This window comes from Cynocephalus volans, chromosome 7, assembly GCF_027409185.1.
Source record: "Cynocephalus volans isolate mCynVol1 chromosome 7, mCynVol1.pri, whole genome shotgun sequence".
In the NCBI taxonomy this organism is placed as follows: domain Eukaryota; kingdom Metazoa; phylum Chordata; class Mammalia; order Dermoptera; family Cynocephalidae; genus Cynocephalus; species Cynocephalus volans.
In genome coordinates, this window is record NC_084466.1 from 76,846,188 (window position 1) to 76,863,798 (window position 17,611).

At 40.8% G+C, this 17,611-nt stretch overlaps 1 protein-coding gene across 1 annotated transcript in view; it reads left to right on the forward strand.

The window, feature by feature from the left end:
* The first annotated feature begins 284 nt into the window (after positions 1-284).
* Positions 285-17,611, forward strand: part of STARD13 (StAR related lipid transfer domain containing 13) — a 211,872-nt gene continuing 194,545 nt past the window's right edge. Inside the window, exon 1 of the mRNA XM_063102265.1 lies at positions 285-408. Coding sequence (XP_062958335.1) covers positions 285-408 — 124 coding nt within the window. The remainder of the gene's footprint in view (positions 409-17,611) is intronic.

A 17,611-nucleotide genomic window follows, 5' to 3' on the forward strand; every position in this document is an offset into this window, starting at 1 on the left:
GGACGGGGACGGGACGGGGCTGTCGGGTTCGGGGAGGGCGGGACGGGGGAGGGCAGGAGCGGAGGAGGGAGGCGGGAGCGGAGGGAGGCCGGGGAGGAAAGTGGGATCGGAGCACGGAGCTGCGGGGGTCCGCGCGTGGCGGCGCCTCCCAGCGCGGGGCCGGCCCCTGCGGCGTCGGCGGCGGGTCCCGGGACCCCGGCGGGAGCGCCGCGCCTGGCCTGTCCGGGGGCCGGGAGTCTGAGCCGCGGGCCAGGCGGGTCGTTCGCGATGAGGACGGATCTACGATGACCAGCAAGCGGAAGCCTTTCCCAGCGCAGCTCAGGAGGTCCATCAGTGAGCAGCTGCGGGACTCCACGGCCAGAGCCTGGGATCTGCTGTGGAAAAACGTCCGGGACCGACGGCTGGCAGGTCGGTGGCCCCGAGACTCCGGGACCCGCGGGGACGGGAGGACGCCCGGGCCCGCCGCCCTGCCGCGCGCGGGGCTCCCGGGCACAGGTTCCCGCCCTGGGCCGCCGGTGGCTGCGGGGCAGGGGTGCCGGAGAGTCCTCCTGTGCCGCCGCCTGCCCGTCCCACCCCGGTGGGTACGTGCCCGGCCCAAGCGGCCCTCCGCCGGGGCTGCCCCTCTCCCCACCTCGCCTTTTCCCCGCGGGCACGTCCACCGAGGGCGTGGGAGGCAGAGTCAAGCCAAGGCACGGGAGCGGGTGGCAGGCTCTGCCCGGCCAGCCTTCCGAGGACAGGGGGAGGGACTGGAGAAGACAGGTGGACAGCTGGTGCAGCTGTGGACAGGTACAACCTGTCCAGCTGTGGGTCAGGAATCCATTACCCACGACTGCGAGAAAGAGAGGAGGTGGTGACTGTGAGCCGAGGGGTCCTTAAAAATCTTTGCTTAGGTCGGAAGGCCAGCCCCCTCCTGGGACCTCCGCCAGCTTCCCTCCGTGGTCTCTGTGCTGCTCCAGGAACCTCTCCATGTAGGGCCCGTGGGTGACTTCAGTGCATGGCCTGGGCCTCCTCTGAGCCATTCTTGGGAGCTTTAGGTCCCTTCAGTTACTGCATCTGGTGCACCCCAATAAGAGAAAGTGGCCCACCTCCACAGCACTGTTCCTAGGCTGTGTAGGGCTTAGGATCTCCAGTCCCCAAGTGTGAGTGACCAAAAGATGCATCAGGAATTGGAAGAGGTGTGGTTGAAGGGGCCTGGTGGTGACCATGAGTCCAGTGTCTGGATCTTGTTGCCTCTGTGTCTTCTCCAGCACTATCTCTTCTGTTGGGCAATGATCACAGGGGTGGCAGAGAGTTCTAGAGAAGAACAGGGTTTGAAGCCTGGGCAGAAGGAAAGGATGTCACGGGTGAATTGCGAGATTTAACTTTCTTTGGGCCCCTCCCCCTTTCATTTATTTAAACTGTGAAACAAGAAGTCTGCTAAATGTTCTGCCCTTGAACCCATGCAACCACATCTCTCCATCAGCCTGACAGCATCCTGGAGTCAATGCCCAGAGTATATCACCTTGAGCAGAAAGTCCTTATCAAGCTAACTAAAGTAGAAGTAAAGATTACAGATGATTCCAGCACTCAATGATGTGAGCATAAAATGTTCATCCCATATTTTCTGCCTAACACAGTGGCCCCATTTAGTAAGCACCCAAGAAATAAACTTTTTTTTTAGTCTGGACCCAGAAATAAATTGTGGTAACCCAGAAGTTTTGACTGTTGACTTTTAAAGACCTGTATGTGCATTGTAGACCTCAACTAATAACAATTAATAACTCTCTCTGTTTTCGTGCTAAATTGTATAATCTACATGATGGAGAGTGTTAGAGAAATTTTTGTGGTCTGGTAAACTTTTGTTGCTTCATAACTTCAGAATGCTGACTGCAGATGTCTCTTTCATAGCTTCTGTTATTTAAGTTTGTTAAGTTTGTTAAATCAATGGATCCTCATGAAACAAGAAGTCTTTCCAGGAGGGCTGCCAAGGCTGTGCTGGGTTTTTATGGAAGCCAAGAGCAAAGATGACCACAGCCCTGTCTTTTTCAAAAGATCTGGAAGGAGAGAGTATAATGTAAGGACTTAAAACTATTAAGATTGCCCAGGAGAGCCATACATTCACATGAATTTTAAACAATGCAGTGAAGGTGGCAATGGAGGGAAAAAGTATTGATTCTGGGAAATAAACTAGAGGTAGAGATTTTAAGGCCATAAATGTATAGAAATTAAGGATAAAAGTGACTTTAGAATGGTAAGTATAAGAGTTGTCTCAGAATAGTGTATTTTTAAAAATAGCGGCACGAGGTTTTAAAATGTTTAATCAGAATATTAATATCTGCTTACCCACAATCTGCTCACTACCCTGCTAACAGTGAATGCCAGCAGGTTATTCAACTGGGACCAAACAATCCTCTGTGAAGCAGACTTCAAATTCTGCTTCTCTAAGCGCGCTGGGATTCTTGCCACAAAACCAAGCCAACTCCATGAAGGAGCTTTTAGATGCAAATTGATTTCCTTGGGTTTTCTTGCTAAGGTAGCTAAAATATGGAACTTTGGCCATGAGACACTGAAATACTTGAGTTATTAATGTTGGCATCAATTCTAGGTGAAAGTGTTCTTCATTTGTAAAAGTGTTCTTTAAATAGTTCAGCTCACAATATCAGAATAACCAACTATATGAATGCACTCCCAGAGGGCATCTGCCCTGCCAAGAGATGATATGAGGTTATTGGCTTTTGTCTGTGTTTTGTTTTTTATCTTTTTCTATCACATAAAAGTTTTGTTTAACTTGCCTAAAGTTTTTTTCTTATTACACATAGTCAATGAGACAGTGTTCAGAGTACTTTATAACAAACTTGCGTTTGTTTTGTAGAGCCTTCTGAAGGCACTGGATTCTCCCTTTTGCTTGATCACATCCCAAGGAAGGAAATCTTTATTCTAACTCACTCTTACTTCTCTTCATGAAAGGATGTCTTGTCAACTGAACAGAAAGACCAAAAAAAAAAAAAAAAAGTAGAACTGTTTCAGTATATTGAAGCCTGTGGATTTCTGTTCTGTGGGACCATATTAGGGAAGGAGGGGATCCATAATTGGAAAGAGCATTTCTTAACATAGGTCACAGTGACACAATCATGAAACCATTGGGAGCAGAAGATATGAATGATGTTCAAATATGTTCACTTCATTGCAAAATTATAAAAGGGAGTTAAAGAAGAACTGATATTGGGAGCCCTTGGGGCTTTCCAATTCTGTGGTAGCTGCTAAATGTCCACCAGATTGTGGCATTTTTGCTAATGCATACTTCTTCATTCCCCAAAATTCTGTTCCCCATGGGGGTGAGCAAGACTTTTTCTCACTGTCATTTCAATATTCATTATTGCAATAATAGTGGTAATTGTTTATTTCCAAACGGACAAAGTTGGTCAATGTTCAAAGCAAGATTTAAATTCAGATCGTCAGCCAAAAGGCCATCATGCCCATTTCCTATTGTGCCACACTGCCTTCTCCCTAGGCCTTGCAGAGACACGTGGATGCCCAAATCCTTACTGAGGCTCTCCATCACTTGCAATCAGATTAAAAAAGAATAGCAAAAAAAACTGGAAAAATTATTCCTCTTTTTTCCCTCCTAAAGTGACAGTGATAACCCTATGCACCTAAAATACTTTGTACCCTGGTCATCCCATTGGGCTGGATAGCATATGGGCTTATAGACATTTGAAACAAACTCACAGCCATACATCTAGCTTGTCAGGCCCCTATGTGTTCACCCCACCCACTACCATTGCAAGCGCAGGAAGAAGGTGCAGTTGGAAACCTAAGTGCACAGCATGTTTCTTCAGGTGGGTGAGCAACAAACAGGTTCTTTCAGCTTCCCCAGTTTCCTAACCAGCCACCACTGGTGACAATTTAAAACTTTTATAGCATCATTAAATTCTCTAGGCAGAAGCATACCCTTTAGCTTTTGGTGTTTGTAAGCAGCTTGAACTACTTTTCATATGTTAAAGTCTGAGAAAATCCAAATGACTTTTTCTGAAGGTTTCTGCTCCTGTATTTTAAAATCCTACTCTATTTTAATGGAAATTTAATCCATATGTTTGATTCCTTTATACTCACATAACAATATTTAGGTAGCTTGTGAACTAATTGATGTCCAAGTCTTTTGATCTCTTTTATAGTCTCATTTTAAGTCACTTCTACAAGACACAGGAAGTTATATTGCTGCCAAGAATATACTAACTTAAAACACTGAAAAGTTTGAGTTTTGTTAGAAACATTAATTCCACCAAATTTCAGTGAGTTCTTATCATGTTAAAACAGGTTCATTCATTCTCAAAGTCAACAGTAACATCCTGTGATGTGATGTAAACATGAGATTTGGATTTTAGTGCAAAACAGGATCAAGAATAAAACATGAGCCATAAAAAAGTTCCTTATTAAAATCTAAATATGTTCCATGATATCAAAAGTACAGGATGATACTAGTCGATCCTTTTCATGTATTTTATATGCTTTTTATTATCACTTTACTTCAAAGAATAGGCCATCCTATTCTGTCGGGGTTTTTTATAAAAAATATCTCTTGAGATGGGAGTACATTTAGATGTGATTTATGTTAAAAATAACCCAAAAAATTGAAGTCAGGTAAATAAGCACTACAGTCAGAAAAGGAGAGTGCATCACTTATAGCAGGGTTTTCAACCTTTGCTATACATAGAATTATCTGGAGCCTTTGAGAAGTACTAATGCCCTAACCCTCTCCCAGAGATTCTGATTTGGTTCAGATGGGGCATGCGTATCAGTATTTTTTAAAGCTCTACAGAAGGTTCCACTGTGCAGTCCAGGTTGAGAACCATTGACTTACATTAAGTACCACATAACTCGCAGGATTCTGGGTGCAGTACAAGGTCATATTCTAAGCCTCTAAGAAAAGTTTTGCTTAAATTAAGTCAGAATGAATTTGTCATATTACAGGGATAGAAAAAAAAAGTAGAATAATAAAAAAAGGTGGGAGGAGTCGGTGGGAGGAGATGATGTCAGAAGCATAGACAGGGTCAGATTAGGCTTTGTTGCCAGGGTGAGAAGTTTGGGTTTGGTTCTATGTGTGGTAAGAGCAAAGGACTTTAAGCAAAGTGACAAGAACTGAATAAATTACTACCGGTAGTAGTCCAGGTGAGAGACCAACAGTGATGTGGACTAGGATGACAGGGATGGAACAGAGAGAAAGGGACAGATTTGGAATATGTCTTAGAAGCAGAGACAACAATGCCGACGGATTGGTTGTTGGAGGTGAGGGAGAGAGATTCCTAGGTTTTAAATAAGAGCAAATTAATGGAGCATAGTGCTATTGGCTGAGATGGGGACAGTGGCAGGTTTGCATGGGAGCAACGAGGAGTGATGAGTTCTCTGTTGGCCATATTAACTTTAGAATACCTATGAGACATCCAAAAGTAAAAGTCAAAGAATTGGGTGTACAAGTACATATAGGTTTGAAAGGAGAGTCAGAGCCAGAGATATAAATTTGCGTGTTATTGGCATATGACACTCTATAAAACCTTGGAACTGGATGGGGCTACGTAGGAAGAGAGTATAGATAAGGAGAAGGGGCCAGGGACCAGATTCTAGGGCATTCTTTGTTTAGAGCACAACATTTGAACATAATTCCTGGAGAATTAGAGAGATAGCAACAGTGTTCTTAAATTCAGCATTCTTCTAGCATGATAGTAATGCTATATTAAATAATCTTTTGTTATGGATTTACTTATTTGGTCCCAGAACTGTGGATGACTAAAAATAATCATAAAAAATATATACCTCACTAATAAAAAATGTCTTTTAATTAAAAAATTACATTACTAAGTAAAAATAAAATTTTTATTTATTTATTTATATTTTTTAATTTCTCAGTATACATTGTAGCTGATTTTCATGACCCTTTACCCGTTCCTCTTCCCCTCTCCTTCTCTCCCCTCCCCCCCATATCATATCTGTTCACTTGTATTAAGAAGTTCAAGGAATTTTTGTGGTTATTCTGTCTTCTTCCCCCCCCCCTTTATTTGTGTGTTTATTTATTCATTTATTTTTAGCTCCCACAAATAAGTGAGAATATGTGGTATTTCTCTTTCTGTGCCTGACTTGTTTCACTTAATATAATTTTCTCTAAGTCCATCCATGTTGTTGCAAATAGCAGTATCTCATTCTTTTTTATAGCAGAGTAGTATTCCACTGTGTAGATATACCACAGTTTCCTTATCCACTCATCAGATGATGGACATTTGGGCTGATCCCCACTCTTGGCTATCATAAATAGTTCTGCAATAAACATGGGACTACAGGTATCTCTTTGTCATGATGCCTTCCATTCCTCTGGGTATATTCCCAGCACTGGGATAGCTGGGTCATATGGTAAATCTATCTGCAATTGTTTGAGGAAACTCCATACCATTTTCCATAAAGGCTGCACCATTTTACAGTTCCACCAACAGTGTATGAGAGTTCCTTTTTCTCTGCAACCTCGCCAGCATTTATCATTCACAGTCTTTTGGGTATTAGCCATCCTGACTGGAGTGAGATGGTATCTCGAAGTGGTCTTGATTTGCATTTCCCAGATGCTGAGTGATGTTGAGCATTTTTTCATGTGTTTGTTGGCTATTCATATATCTTCCTTTGAGAAATGCCTATTCAGCTCCTTTGCCCATTTTTTAATTGGATTATTCATTTTTTTGCTGTAAAGTTATTTTAAAATTTTAATTTTCCATGCCAAATCTCGTCTGCTCTCAGAAAATAAAAATTTTTAAAGAATATTTGAAAGAAAGACTTCAAGTTGTCTTCCCACCATGCTTAAAAAAAGAAAAATGCAGTTAATTAAACAAAAAATAATCTTAGCATGACCACTTCTCTGGTTACTATAACTTGCTGGGCCCACATATAATGGGGTAAGAGCTTTATGTTGGGCAGGTGACTTCTCCAGTGTCATGATACCTGGGAAAAATCTGAACAAACCAAGCTTGGCTCATTGAAAAGGTTTTGTAGATTGATTTTTGCAATATTGCATACAGTTACTGACCTATACCAGTTATGTTTTGCCCATAACAAAGCTAATTGAGGTGAAATTTCTCAGAGAAAAATAGATAATGAACATGTTAAATTTTTGTGTTTGTAAGGAGAATAACTTAAACTTTGCCTAAATTATCTGTAATATGCTGGTTAACTCTTGAAAGCAACACAGTTTCCTCCCGGAATTGGAACAAAGAAAGACCATGTTCATTAATTGGTGGTGGCTGTTCTGAATAAGAGACACAAGCGCAGTTGACTCAAATTCCTTGAGAAGACTATTCGATATGATTTTTTTGTAAGTCACCAACTTGATCATTTCAATATGGAGTGCATGTCTAGTGAAATTAATATCTACTTCTCCTTTGTGCTTTTTAAATTTTATGTTGAACAAAACGGCTTCTAAACTTAATTTTGCTTTGAGACTTTGTAGTTTTCTGGGGTTTATCCAACAGTATATTTCTGTTCTGTTCTTTTGTACATTTAGTGATATTGCAAAATAAAAACAAAAGTGGTTTGAAAAGTATTACAGCATTCCAGGGCTTTTTTCAGAGTCCTTGAATGTTTAGTCTTAAAACAGTTGAGCTGAAGGACAAACATTTTTGTCATGTTTGTAATTAGTCAATAAGTATTTATTGAGCTGTGAAATAGCATCCTCATCAAAGCATGTTAGGTCAGTAGTGCAGGATATTAATTCAGTACTGTGGTTGTATCCTAGCAAAGCACATAAATTTTATCTTGCTACTCAAATCACTGAACTCATCTATTTGACCAGAAATAGAGCTAGCTTCCAGAAATTGCAAAAAGACAGTATAGAATGTGCCATGACTATACAATATTGTATTTGCAAATCTGCTGTGTCAAGCCATCTTTCATTCTCAGGCAGAATATATCCTTAGTAGTATTGTTATCCAAAATAAATTTTTCAGAGTGTTATGGTTCTGTTATTTTGTGCAATAGAGCATATATTATCTATATTTCCTCATGACATACTGTGTTGAATACTTCTTTATCCTATATAGGAAATTAAGTGAACAATAAAGACAATTGCACAACTCCATAAAAATTAATGCATTTACAAGCAATGATATTAAATTGGTAAGTCTTATAATATGCTTCTTACCTTCTCTCCATCTGGATAAAGTGGAAACATTTTCAGGTTCCTTGAAGAATTTTTGGAAGTAGTTTCCACTGAAATGTAATATTTATTATTAGAATAACAACATAAAAATATGAATGTTAGAATAACTGGAAAGTGTAACAAGTGTAAGTTATACTACTCTGTCACTGCATGGGAATGTATGGGTTGTCACAATGACATCAGGAAGATGGCAAGGTAATGCTTCCCTCCCCTGCTTGATGTTGAGTTGTATTCATCACAGACGCTTTAAGAGCAATGATGAATTTCACCTTACCTAACCACAAGGAGTTGTCCCCACAGTCTTGTGAATAAATTGCATCTTTCTTTTAGTGCCAAGAAAAGACTTCATAAGCAATAGACATAAAAGAGGGGCAATTGTTAGAATGAAAATAAGTCAAAAACATTTTTGCAAATTTCAATGATTTCTATTCTTCTCAGAAAGAAAGAGAGGCTTTATGCTGAAATCTAGCTCTTAAATCTAAATCAAAGCAATAATGACCAATGAAAAAGTATATGCTTAACTTTTTAGATAGCACCATAGAAGTGGAAAAGGGACTGAAGCTATTTGGGATATCATATGTACAAAATCACAACTGTAGAATGGGTGATTGACGTCTGTGAAATTAGCATTAGTTCAGTCCTAATGTTGAAATAAAATATTGCCACAACTATGGCTACAGTGCTAGGAGCATAGATTGCCCAGTGTCTTACATGCATGTCGTTTAACTTTTGGTGCATACAACCATGTAGTGGAGAGTGGGGTTGTGGTGTTGGGGCATGATGGAAGATTGCCGGCACAGCATCGTGACCTAGCAGTAAAGAACAGCCACTGGAGCCAGGACTACATGGGTTTGAATCCTGACTTCACCACTTAAGCAGTGGGTCCTAAAGCAAGATAGTTAATCTCGGTGTTCCTCAGTTTCCTCATCTTTAAAAATGGAGGATAAGCATAGAGTTGTTATGAGGATTAAATGAGTTAATATTTTCAAAGCACATAACACAGTGTCCAGCCCATAATACATGCTACATGAGGTTATTTAGAAATATGTATATTTATGGAACAGAGTAGCAGAGACATATGTTCCTGATAAAGGAGATTCTTTTAGTCCCAATCTTAAGCCTCCCACCTCCCTTCACTTCTGGGTTCCTCTGCCTTGTTCCTGTATCTTATGAACCCATTCTAGATTTCATGTTCAAGGATTTCCATGTTCTAAGGCATTCATCTCACTCTCCTTGCTCTAATTGGATTAAAAAGTAAATAAATAAAATGCTAAATGTGTTCTTAGCATGGTTGGCAGTATGTTGTATAGATCCATTAGTGTTATAGCATGAATCATTCATTGTACTAACATTTTGTCTTTATGAAAGATCATCAGTTATGGTTTGTTCATCAAAATCACCATCAACTGTAGAGCTATGCAACTAAGAATTCATTCTCATGCCCATCAAAATCACCATCAACTGTAGAGCTATGCACCTAAGAATTCATTCTCATGCCCTTGGCCTAAATGGAATTTGATGGAGAACTAATTAAAATGAGAAAAATTAGGCTAGATAATCTCTAAGGTCCCATTTACCTTTAAAGATCTTTGAGTTTATAAAACTAAACCATGACTCTAAAAAAACAGCTTCCTAAGTCTTTTAGTTCCTTTTCTGTGTATATTTCATGTGATATTCTGATAGGTGAGACAGAGGAGAGAGAAGCCCAGAAGTATATCCCAGGAAAACTACCAATGTCATCCCCAAGAGGCTTTGGCTACCAAACTTATATCAACAATAGCAACTTATAACGGGTGCCTTCTGCTGATGGAACTACATCTGCCAGAACTGGAGCAGGAACAAGAAGGGGGCACAAACTAGGAGTCCAGAGCCTGCGAACACCTCTCGAATCTCAACAGTCTGTGCTCTACAGTCAGGCAGGGCCAGCTTCATGAGCATGTGACTTGTGTGGTCACTTGGGGTCCCATGCTTAGAAGGGCCCCTCGTTTGGTTTAATGCTCTGTGGCTGCCATCTTGAAATTCTTAGTAATCATTGAAAGGAGGGCCCACATTTTCATTTTACACTTGGCTCTGCACATGATGTAGCCAGTCCTGCACTCAGCAGAAGCCAGTCCCTTGCAGAATCATGGCTTTCTTTGTGAGTTCACCTTCATTGGTGACTTTGTATTATATAAGTAGGATAAAAGCAACCCGTAAGTCACAGGATATTAGATCTGGAAGGGATCTTGGAAGCCTTCCCTTGAGCATCTACAATCAACAGTCCACATCCTGTGTGCCCCTTGCTCTTAAGGAAGGTGAACTCTGAAGGAAGAAAGTGTGTTTGCTTGATTTTATTGCTCATTGATTCTGACAGCATCATTATGAAGCAAGGGAATAGCATGACTCGTGGTGTTTGCAGTTATAATGATTACATTTCAGTTGTTACATATATTGAAGCAAATATTTTAATTAGTTTTTTTTTAAGTAGGTATAATAGGAAATTAAAATAAGGCACAACTCTTGGTGTGCTAGATTTTGAGATCTTTATTTTGGAAACTTCTTAATTAAACTGTTCCTTAATTAAATATTTATTTACAATACTTATAATAGACTAATTCATTAAACCATTTCTGTTGAAGCTATTAAAGCTAATTCCTATGTAGGTTTCACCTAAAATACTTACTAAAGAAAGGAAATTAGGAGAAATAGTAATAAAGCCTATCATTTATCGCCAGGGATTTTCAGTGTATATCTGCCAACATTTTATTTTGTCATTGCACCCATCTGTCTCTGGGAAGAACACTAAAGCTAACCAGAGTCTAGTCTCATAAAGCTGCACAGGTTAAATCCTCCTTTGCTAACAGAAGCTATACATAAAACTCCTTATTTAACAATGAAAAAAATATATATATAATTATATATAGGTATATAAATATATAGATATATAGATATTCATCCTTTGTTTGAAAGTTAAATTTATTATTTCATGCAAAGTATTTCTGGAAAACTGAAAAAAACAGAGTGCATACATTTTCATTTGCTCTTAGGCTGCTTCATCCAAGAATATAGTTGAGGAGTTCTAAATAGTAACATAAATACGTAGGTGTATTCTAATCAGCCAATTCTAGACCATGTTGGAAGAAAGTCAACCCACCTAACAGCAGGGCTCTGGCATCTACCTGAGCACAGATGGAGGTCCAGGAAGAGCATCGAGTGACAGTGGCTTGGTAAGCCTGTTCTGTGTGTCTAACTCTGAACACGAGAGATGTATGAGATGCGTAAGCAGCTTTATCAAAGAGGTCTAATGAGTTTTACCTTCCAGATAAGAGATGTTGAACAGGTTGGAGTAAAACTTTAATATCACAGTCATCAGTATTTAGAAGTTGGAACTATAGGATCACTCTGGAAAAGGTCTCCTGTATCAATGTTCGAATATAATGATTTGCTCACTTATCTGTATTTGCCCTCAGGCTGAAAGTTCCTCCATGGAAAGGATAATGTCTTATTTATTTCGGACTTGCCAGCTCCTTAGCATAGTAGCTGGGATAGAGGTGCACCGTGAATGCTTTTTGAGTGGATGAATTAATGATATAATATTAATGGCTACTCTGCATTGGACTTACTGTATGCAGGCATTGTGCTGAGGACTTCATGCATTTTCTTATTTAATGCCCTTGTTTCTCAGCAGGCATTAACAGGGTCACTGTTAGCACATACAGCACCTTGCTGTGATTCGGAAAAAGGCTTCCCCTCAGGGCTGATGAATTAGAAAAAGGTGCTTCCTGTGAGAAAATGCAGCACCATGAGCATGCTGCTCAGCAAATGCACCCTGGGCTGAATTTCAGCGTACACAACTGTGCACTGTGGCCCTGAGTACTGTTACTATCCCCACTGTATGGGTGAAAAAACCAAGGCGTGGAGAGGTTAAGTGACTGTTCCAGGCATGTACCCACTACTTGTAGCTATGTAGGTTTGTGCAAGTGGCTTGATTCTCATGATCTGTAAGATTTGTGAGATTTGGATGACTCCCTGATCACAGTCCACTCCTTAGGAAGGCATAACAAGTCATGGATGACAATGTGGAACCGTTTTCAGAGTCCTGCCCCACTGTCATCTGAAGGTAACCACAGGGTGTGGTAGAGGCAGCTGACTGAGGCATGCTGGCATCCCAGGGTCTCCATGATGGTAATGATGATCCTGAATACTTGTGTAACACTTTACAACCAACTGTTTGTCCATTAATGTAACAGAACAGTGGCTGAAAATCAATTGACTCTCACAAATGTCCTTTGAGGGAGGCAGGGCAGATGCCATGATCTCTATTACATTAATGAGACAAATGAGGACAAGAAAAATTATGTGAGTCCAGAGGACCCCGGGGCCAGTGAGTGGCAGAAGAGATTTGAACCAGGCTCCTGCTCCAGCGCTTGCTCTCTCGGTCACCTTCCTGCTGCCCCATATGGGCTCTGCTCAGTCCAGGTCCGTCAATTGCTGTCAACTAAAGCGTAGTTCCCAAACCTGACTGAGCATCACGGCTACCCAAAAAGCTTTTCAAAACACAGGCTCCTGGACTCTTCACCAGACCTATTGTGTGTGTGTTGGGGGGGAGGGGGATGTCTGTATGTATTTTTTAACAAACTTCCTGGGTGATTTGTTTGTTTGTTTGCTTACAGCCTTCCTGGCACTGTCCTCCCACCAGCCACTGGGAATGGCCCTAAACTCTCATGGCTATTTCAGGCTCCAGGCCTCCAGCCGTGCACTGTCTTCCAGGTCTGACACTTGTCTCTCCCTTCTGCCCATCTACATCTTACCCAATTTTCAAGGACTGGCTCACGTCCCTCATGATTTTGTTACCAGTGCCACTGTGGTTATGCCACTCCCATGTCACGAGGGTCACCCCCTGGCATGCCTGAGTGCCCTGTGGACCTGCGAAGGCAAGAGGCCTGGCCCTCAAGTGGGCCCACTGTGTTTCAGGCCCCTGATTCAGCATTTTTCCATATGCCATCTTCTGAACCATCTCAGCAAGACACCAAGGTCATGTTCATCATCCTCACTTTAAAGATGGGGTATGTGAAGGAACTTGGCCAAGGTCAGCATAGATTGTAATTGCAGAGCAGGTCTCATCTAGCTTCAAGTTCCTGCCTTTCCATTCACGCTGCTGAGTGATGCTGTCTCGTCCTTGTCTCACTAGCAAAATTCCTTTTGAACTAGAATAGAAAAACTTCATCTTACATTTTTAAAAAACCTTTCACCTCTTGCTGTATAATCCACACAGTAAAATAACATAGTAGTTGAAGAAATGAAAGAATGTCTTCTCTTCTTTTGTGAATCACTGCCTAGCAAGCTTCAAAAAGATGAATTGATATTGATAGAGATATGATGTTTATTTATTTAAGAACTTCAGTATTACTAGGGAATTCCAGCCAACATCCTGTTCTTTCTTTTCACTCAAAGAACCACGAAGTGTTAGAGCACACAGAAGCTTTATACAGTCATCTATTGTATCCACGGGTGCCCCATTTATGGAGTCAATCAACTGAGGATCAAAAATATTTGGAAAAAAATAACATTAGAATAATAAAAATAATACAAATAAAAAATATGGTATAACTATTTACATAGCATTTACATTGTATTAGGTATTATAAGTAATCTAGAGATGATTTAAAGTATACAGGAGGACGTATATAGGTTTCATGCAAATACTTGTATTATGCCATTTTATATCAGGGACTTGAGCATCCGTGGATTTTGATATCCAAGCATCCTGGAACCAATCACCCCCACCATACCGTTCATTTTAGAAGACTTGGTTGAACCTCAAGGATGTTAAATTAACCTGTTCCAGGCCACATATCTCATTAGTGATAAATCTGAGATTAGAGTCCAACTCCGAGTCACACCAAGAGACTGTTGGGGTTACAGGTAGGTTCATACTTGGTCACCCATTCATAAGCAAAGTTCCTATTTCTGAAATCAATCTGCTTGAGTACAAACTTTTATGGTAACTTACTTTAAGAGCAGAGCCTTTCCCGTGAGATGTGTATTTTAAGTGTTTATTGACAGTATGTCTCACTGACTTAGTGACGGATTTAAGGCAGGACTATCTGACTGAAGGACATTAAAGTCATCTGCTTGCTCCCCCCTAAGTGCCGAGTTCACTGCCAGTTACCCCAAACCCTGCCTGCCCTGCCTTGATCCCACCCCAGTGTTGGGCACACCTGCCAGCTTTGTGGGTTTATGCAAGATAACCTTTCCCTATCCTCCAACCTCCTTCTAAGATGGAATTGGAAATTTTCACTTTACAGTGAAAGGAAACTAACATTACTGTTATTTCATGTTAGGGTGGAGAAAATGGACAAGGCAGAGTTGAAATTTAAACATTGTTTGTGATCTCTTTACGATGGAAATGTTCTTTTTCAGCCATTTTATTATTTATTATATTGAGCTAGAGAAAAAAATAATGAGGTTTTTGAAAAGTCCCTCAAATCGTACGACTTTGTTTTCATGGAGACTCTAAGGTTCTCATTCACGTAACTTATTCAACAAATATTGATTAAGCACCTGCTATACCAAACACTGTCCCAGAATCGGGGATTCAGTGCCGAACACGACAGACAAAACCAATGCCCTACCGAGCCTCCATTCAAGTGGAGGAGACAGATACTCATAAATAAAGATATCATATGTAAGTGTCATAAATAACAATATGAAGAAAAACAAACAATGTGAAGGAGCTGGAGAATGAATGGAGGTGGTATTTTGGATCTTATGGTCAGAAAATTGTCTTAGCCACTTCGGGCGGCTATAATAGAATACAACAGACTGGGTGGCTTAAACCATAGACATTTATTTCTCACAGTTCTGGAGGCTGGAAGTCCAAGATCAGGGTGCCAGCATGGTCAGGCATGGGTGGGGGCCCTTTTCCAGGTTGCAGACTGCTGTTTTCTGGTTGTGTCTTCACATGGCAAAAGGAGGGTGAGAGAACTCTCTGAGGTCCCTTTTATAAGGTTTCTAATCCCATTTATGAGAGCTCCACCCTCATGACCTAATTACCTCCTAAAAGCCACACCTCCTAATACAATCCCATTGGGGATTGGAATTTTAACAGATGAATTTGGGGGGGACACAGACATTCTGTCCATTACATAAGGGTTCTCTGGGGAAGTCGCATTGAAGCAGAGACATTCAGGGATCTAGGGGAAAAGAGTGCTGTAGGCAAACGGAATAGGGCAGGGGTCAGTCCAAAAGCTGGACCTGGGGATGTGTTCAAGAATAGGCGAGGGGGTCGGTGGGGCTGGGGTGCAGCGAGCAAGGGGAAGATCTGTAGGGAATGGGTGGACAGCTAGCCAGGTCCTCTGCAGCCTTGTACCAGGGAAGGAATTCAGATAGGATCTTGGGTATGATTTGCTGTGAACAGTTACTTGGTTTATGATGTAAAAGGTGGGAAGGAAAGACAGTAGAAGCTAAGAGTAGAAGCAGTGAGACATTTTAGAGGCCTTCTTGAAATACCAAATTTAGTTCATGTCTCGGTTAAGCCAAAAATACTCTGTTGCTAGTCACATAAGGGCCTATCACTTAATTAGGAGGATGGAGAAAATAACCTCCAACCTTCAGTTTTTTATACAAATGGGAGAAATTAGCTAGAGTCATTCATCCATTTAAAAACATTTATTGAATAAATATCACATGACAGATACTCTGCTATACTCTGCACTGAGAATAAAAACATTAAAAAGATACTGACTAGCCCTCAAGGAACTCATGGACAAGTACAGTAGAAGAATAACAAGATGTGGAGGTGGGTCAGGAGATGGAGCGGCCTCACAGAGGAGGTGGCCTCTGAGTTGGACCTCAGAGGAGAGCAATTGCTGTCTAAGGAGAGGAAAGAGCAGAGCACATGCAAAGAGACAGGGAGGCGTGGAGCAGCACGAGTACTTATGTGATATTGCTGGGATGTGGGGTACAGGAAAGAGAGCAAGTGAAGACAAGGCTGGGAGGTGAGCAGAGCCAGACAGCTGAGCTTGCAGACCTCACAGACCTCATCTTTTGGTGCAGTACCAGACAGTCTGCGAATTCTTTTCTAATTCTGGGATTATATGATTATGTGAGTCCATTTTCTTTTCTCCATTGAACTCAAAAGAAGCCCCTGTTTATTTTTATACTCATCCTCTCTCTAAATTACTTTGCTGTCCAACTTTACAGAATAACCATTAGGGCCTCTTTTCTCACATGGACGTTGCAAAGAGCTTGAGGTCCTCCACGGCTTTTGTGGAACCTACAGGAGCTCCTGGGATTCTTGGTTTCCAGTCCCTCGGGAAATCTTCTCTCTAAGTCTTGGTGCAGTTGCTTGAGTTTGCAAGTTTAAAGTTAAAGTGAGTGTCAGATGTGCCTGTGGTGTATTACAGAGAGTGGGTAGTCTCTATTTTCCACAGGGGAACTATGTAAATTCTTGATCTATTTTTCAGAGTTATTTAAAAAGGACCCTCTCAAAAAGAGATCTGAAATAGACCTCAAAGTCTATACTTATTCATCTGTAAGCATTTATTGATGACCTGCTTTATGCAAGATTGTGTTCCAGGTACTGGGGACACAAAATTGAATAAGTAAAAATCCTTTCTTTCAAGGAGCTTATAACTATTAATGACTTCTTAACAATTCTTACAACTATTAATGACTTTTTACAATTCTCATAAAAAATCTTAGAATTCCATGACTTTAGTATATTTACGGAATAATTTTAGGTCAATAGTTAAAAAGATTTTATAAAATTTTATTAGAAATTTTTGAGTTCTTTGATTATGCATAAGTTCAACCTCTCATGGAAAGCTGGATTTATCTATCTAACTTACTGACTTGAGGCAATAAAAAGAAAAAGGCTGAAGAAAAGTACTAATTCATGGTGCTCACTTGAGAATCTGCATTGAACAGCTGCATTGTAATACTTACCCTTTTTATTCACATGGAGTTGCTCTCTGGAATCTTCAGATATCTGTGGTCGCCCGAGGGCTCTTCAAATGTCACCAGGGCAACAACAAAGTAACACACATGAAGCAGGCTCTCTGTGATATTCTTTATGAAAAGCATTGAATGAGATTATTGCATAACAAATCATCTGCATATGAAAGGCCGTGAACTGTTAGAGAACCCAACTGAAAACAATGCTGAACTTGATTCCTACCTCCGCTAATAACTCACTGGCACCCTCAGAAACTTGTGACCCAAGTTCCCTATTTGGAATGTGGGAAATATTAATACTGTCCTTCTGACCTCAAGGGAATTATGAGTTAAATTAGGGAGATTGTTAAAATGGTTAGAGAAAAACACCCATCTATCCCTTAACCACATTCCTCTTAACCTTTCTTGGCCAACCTTTCAAAAAGATTGATGAATTTCTCCACTCTGGTTGAAATCATTGCTCCCCACCATGGAGATCCTAGCAAAACCAACACTGGTTAGTAT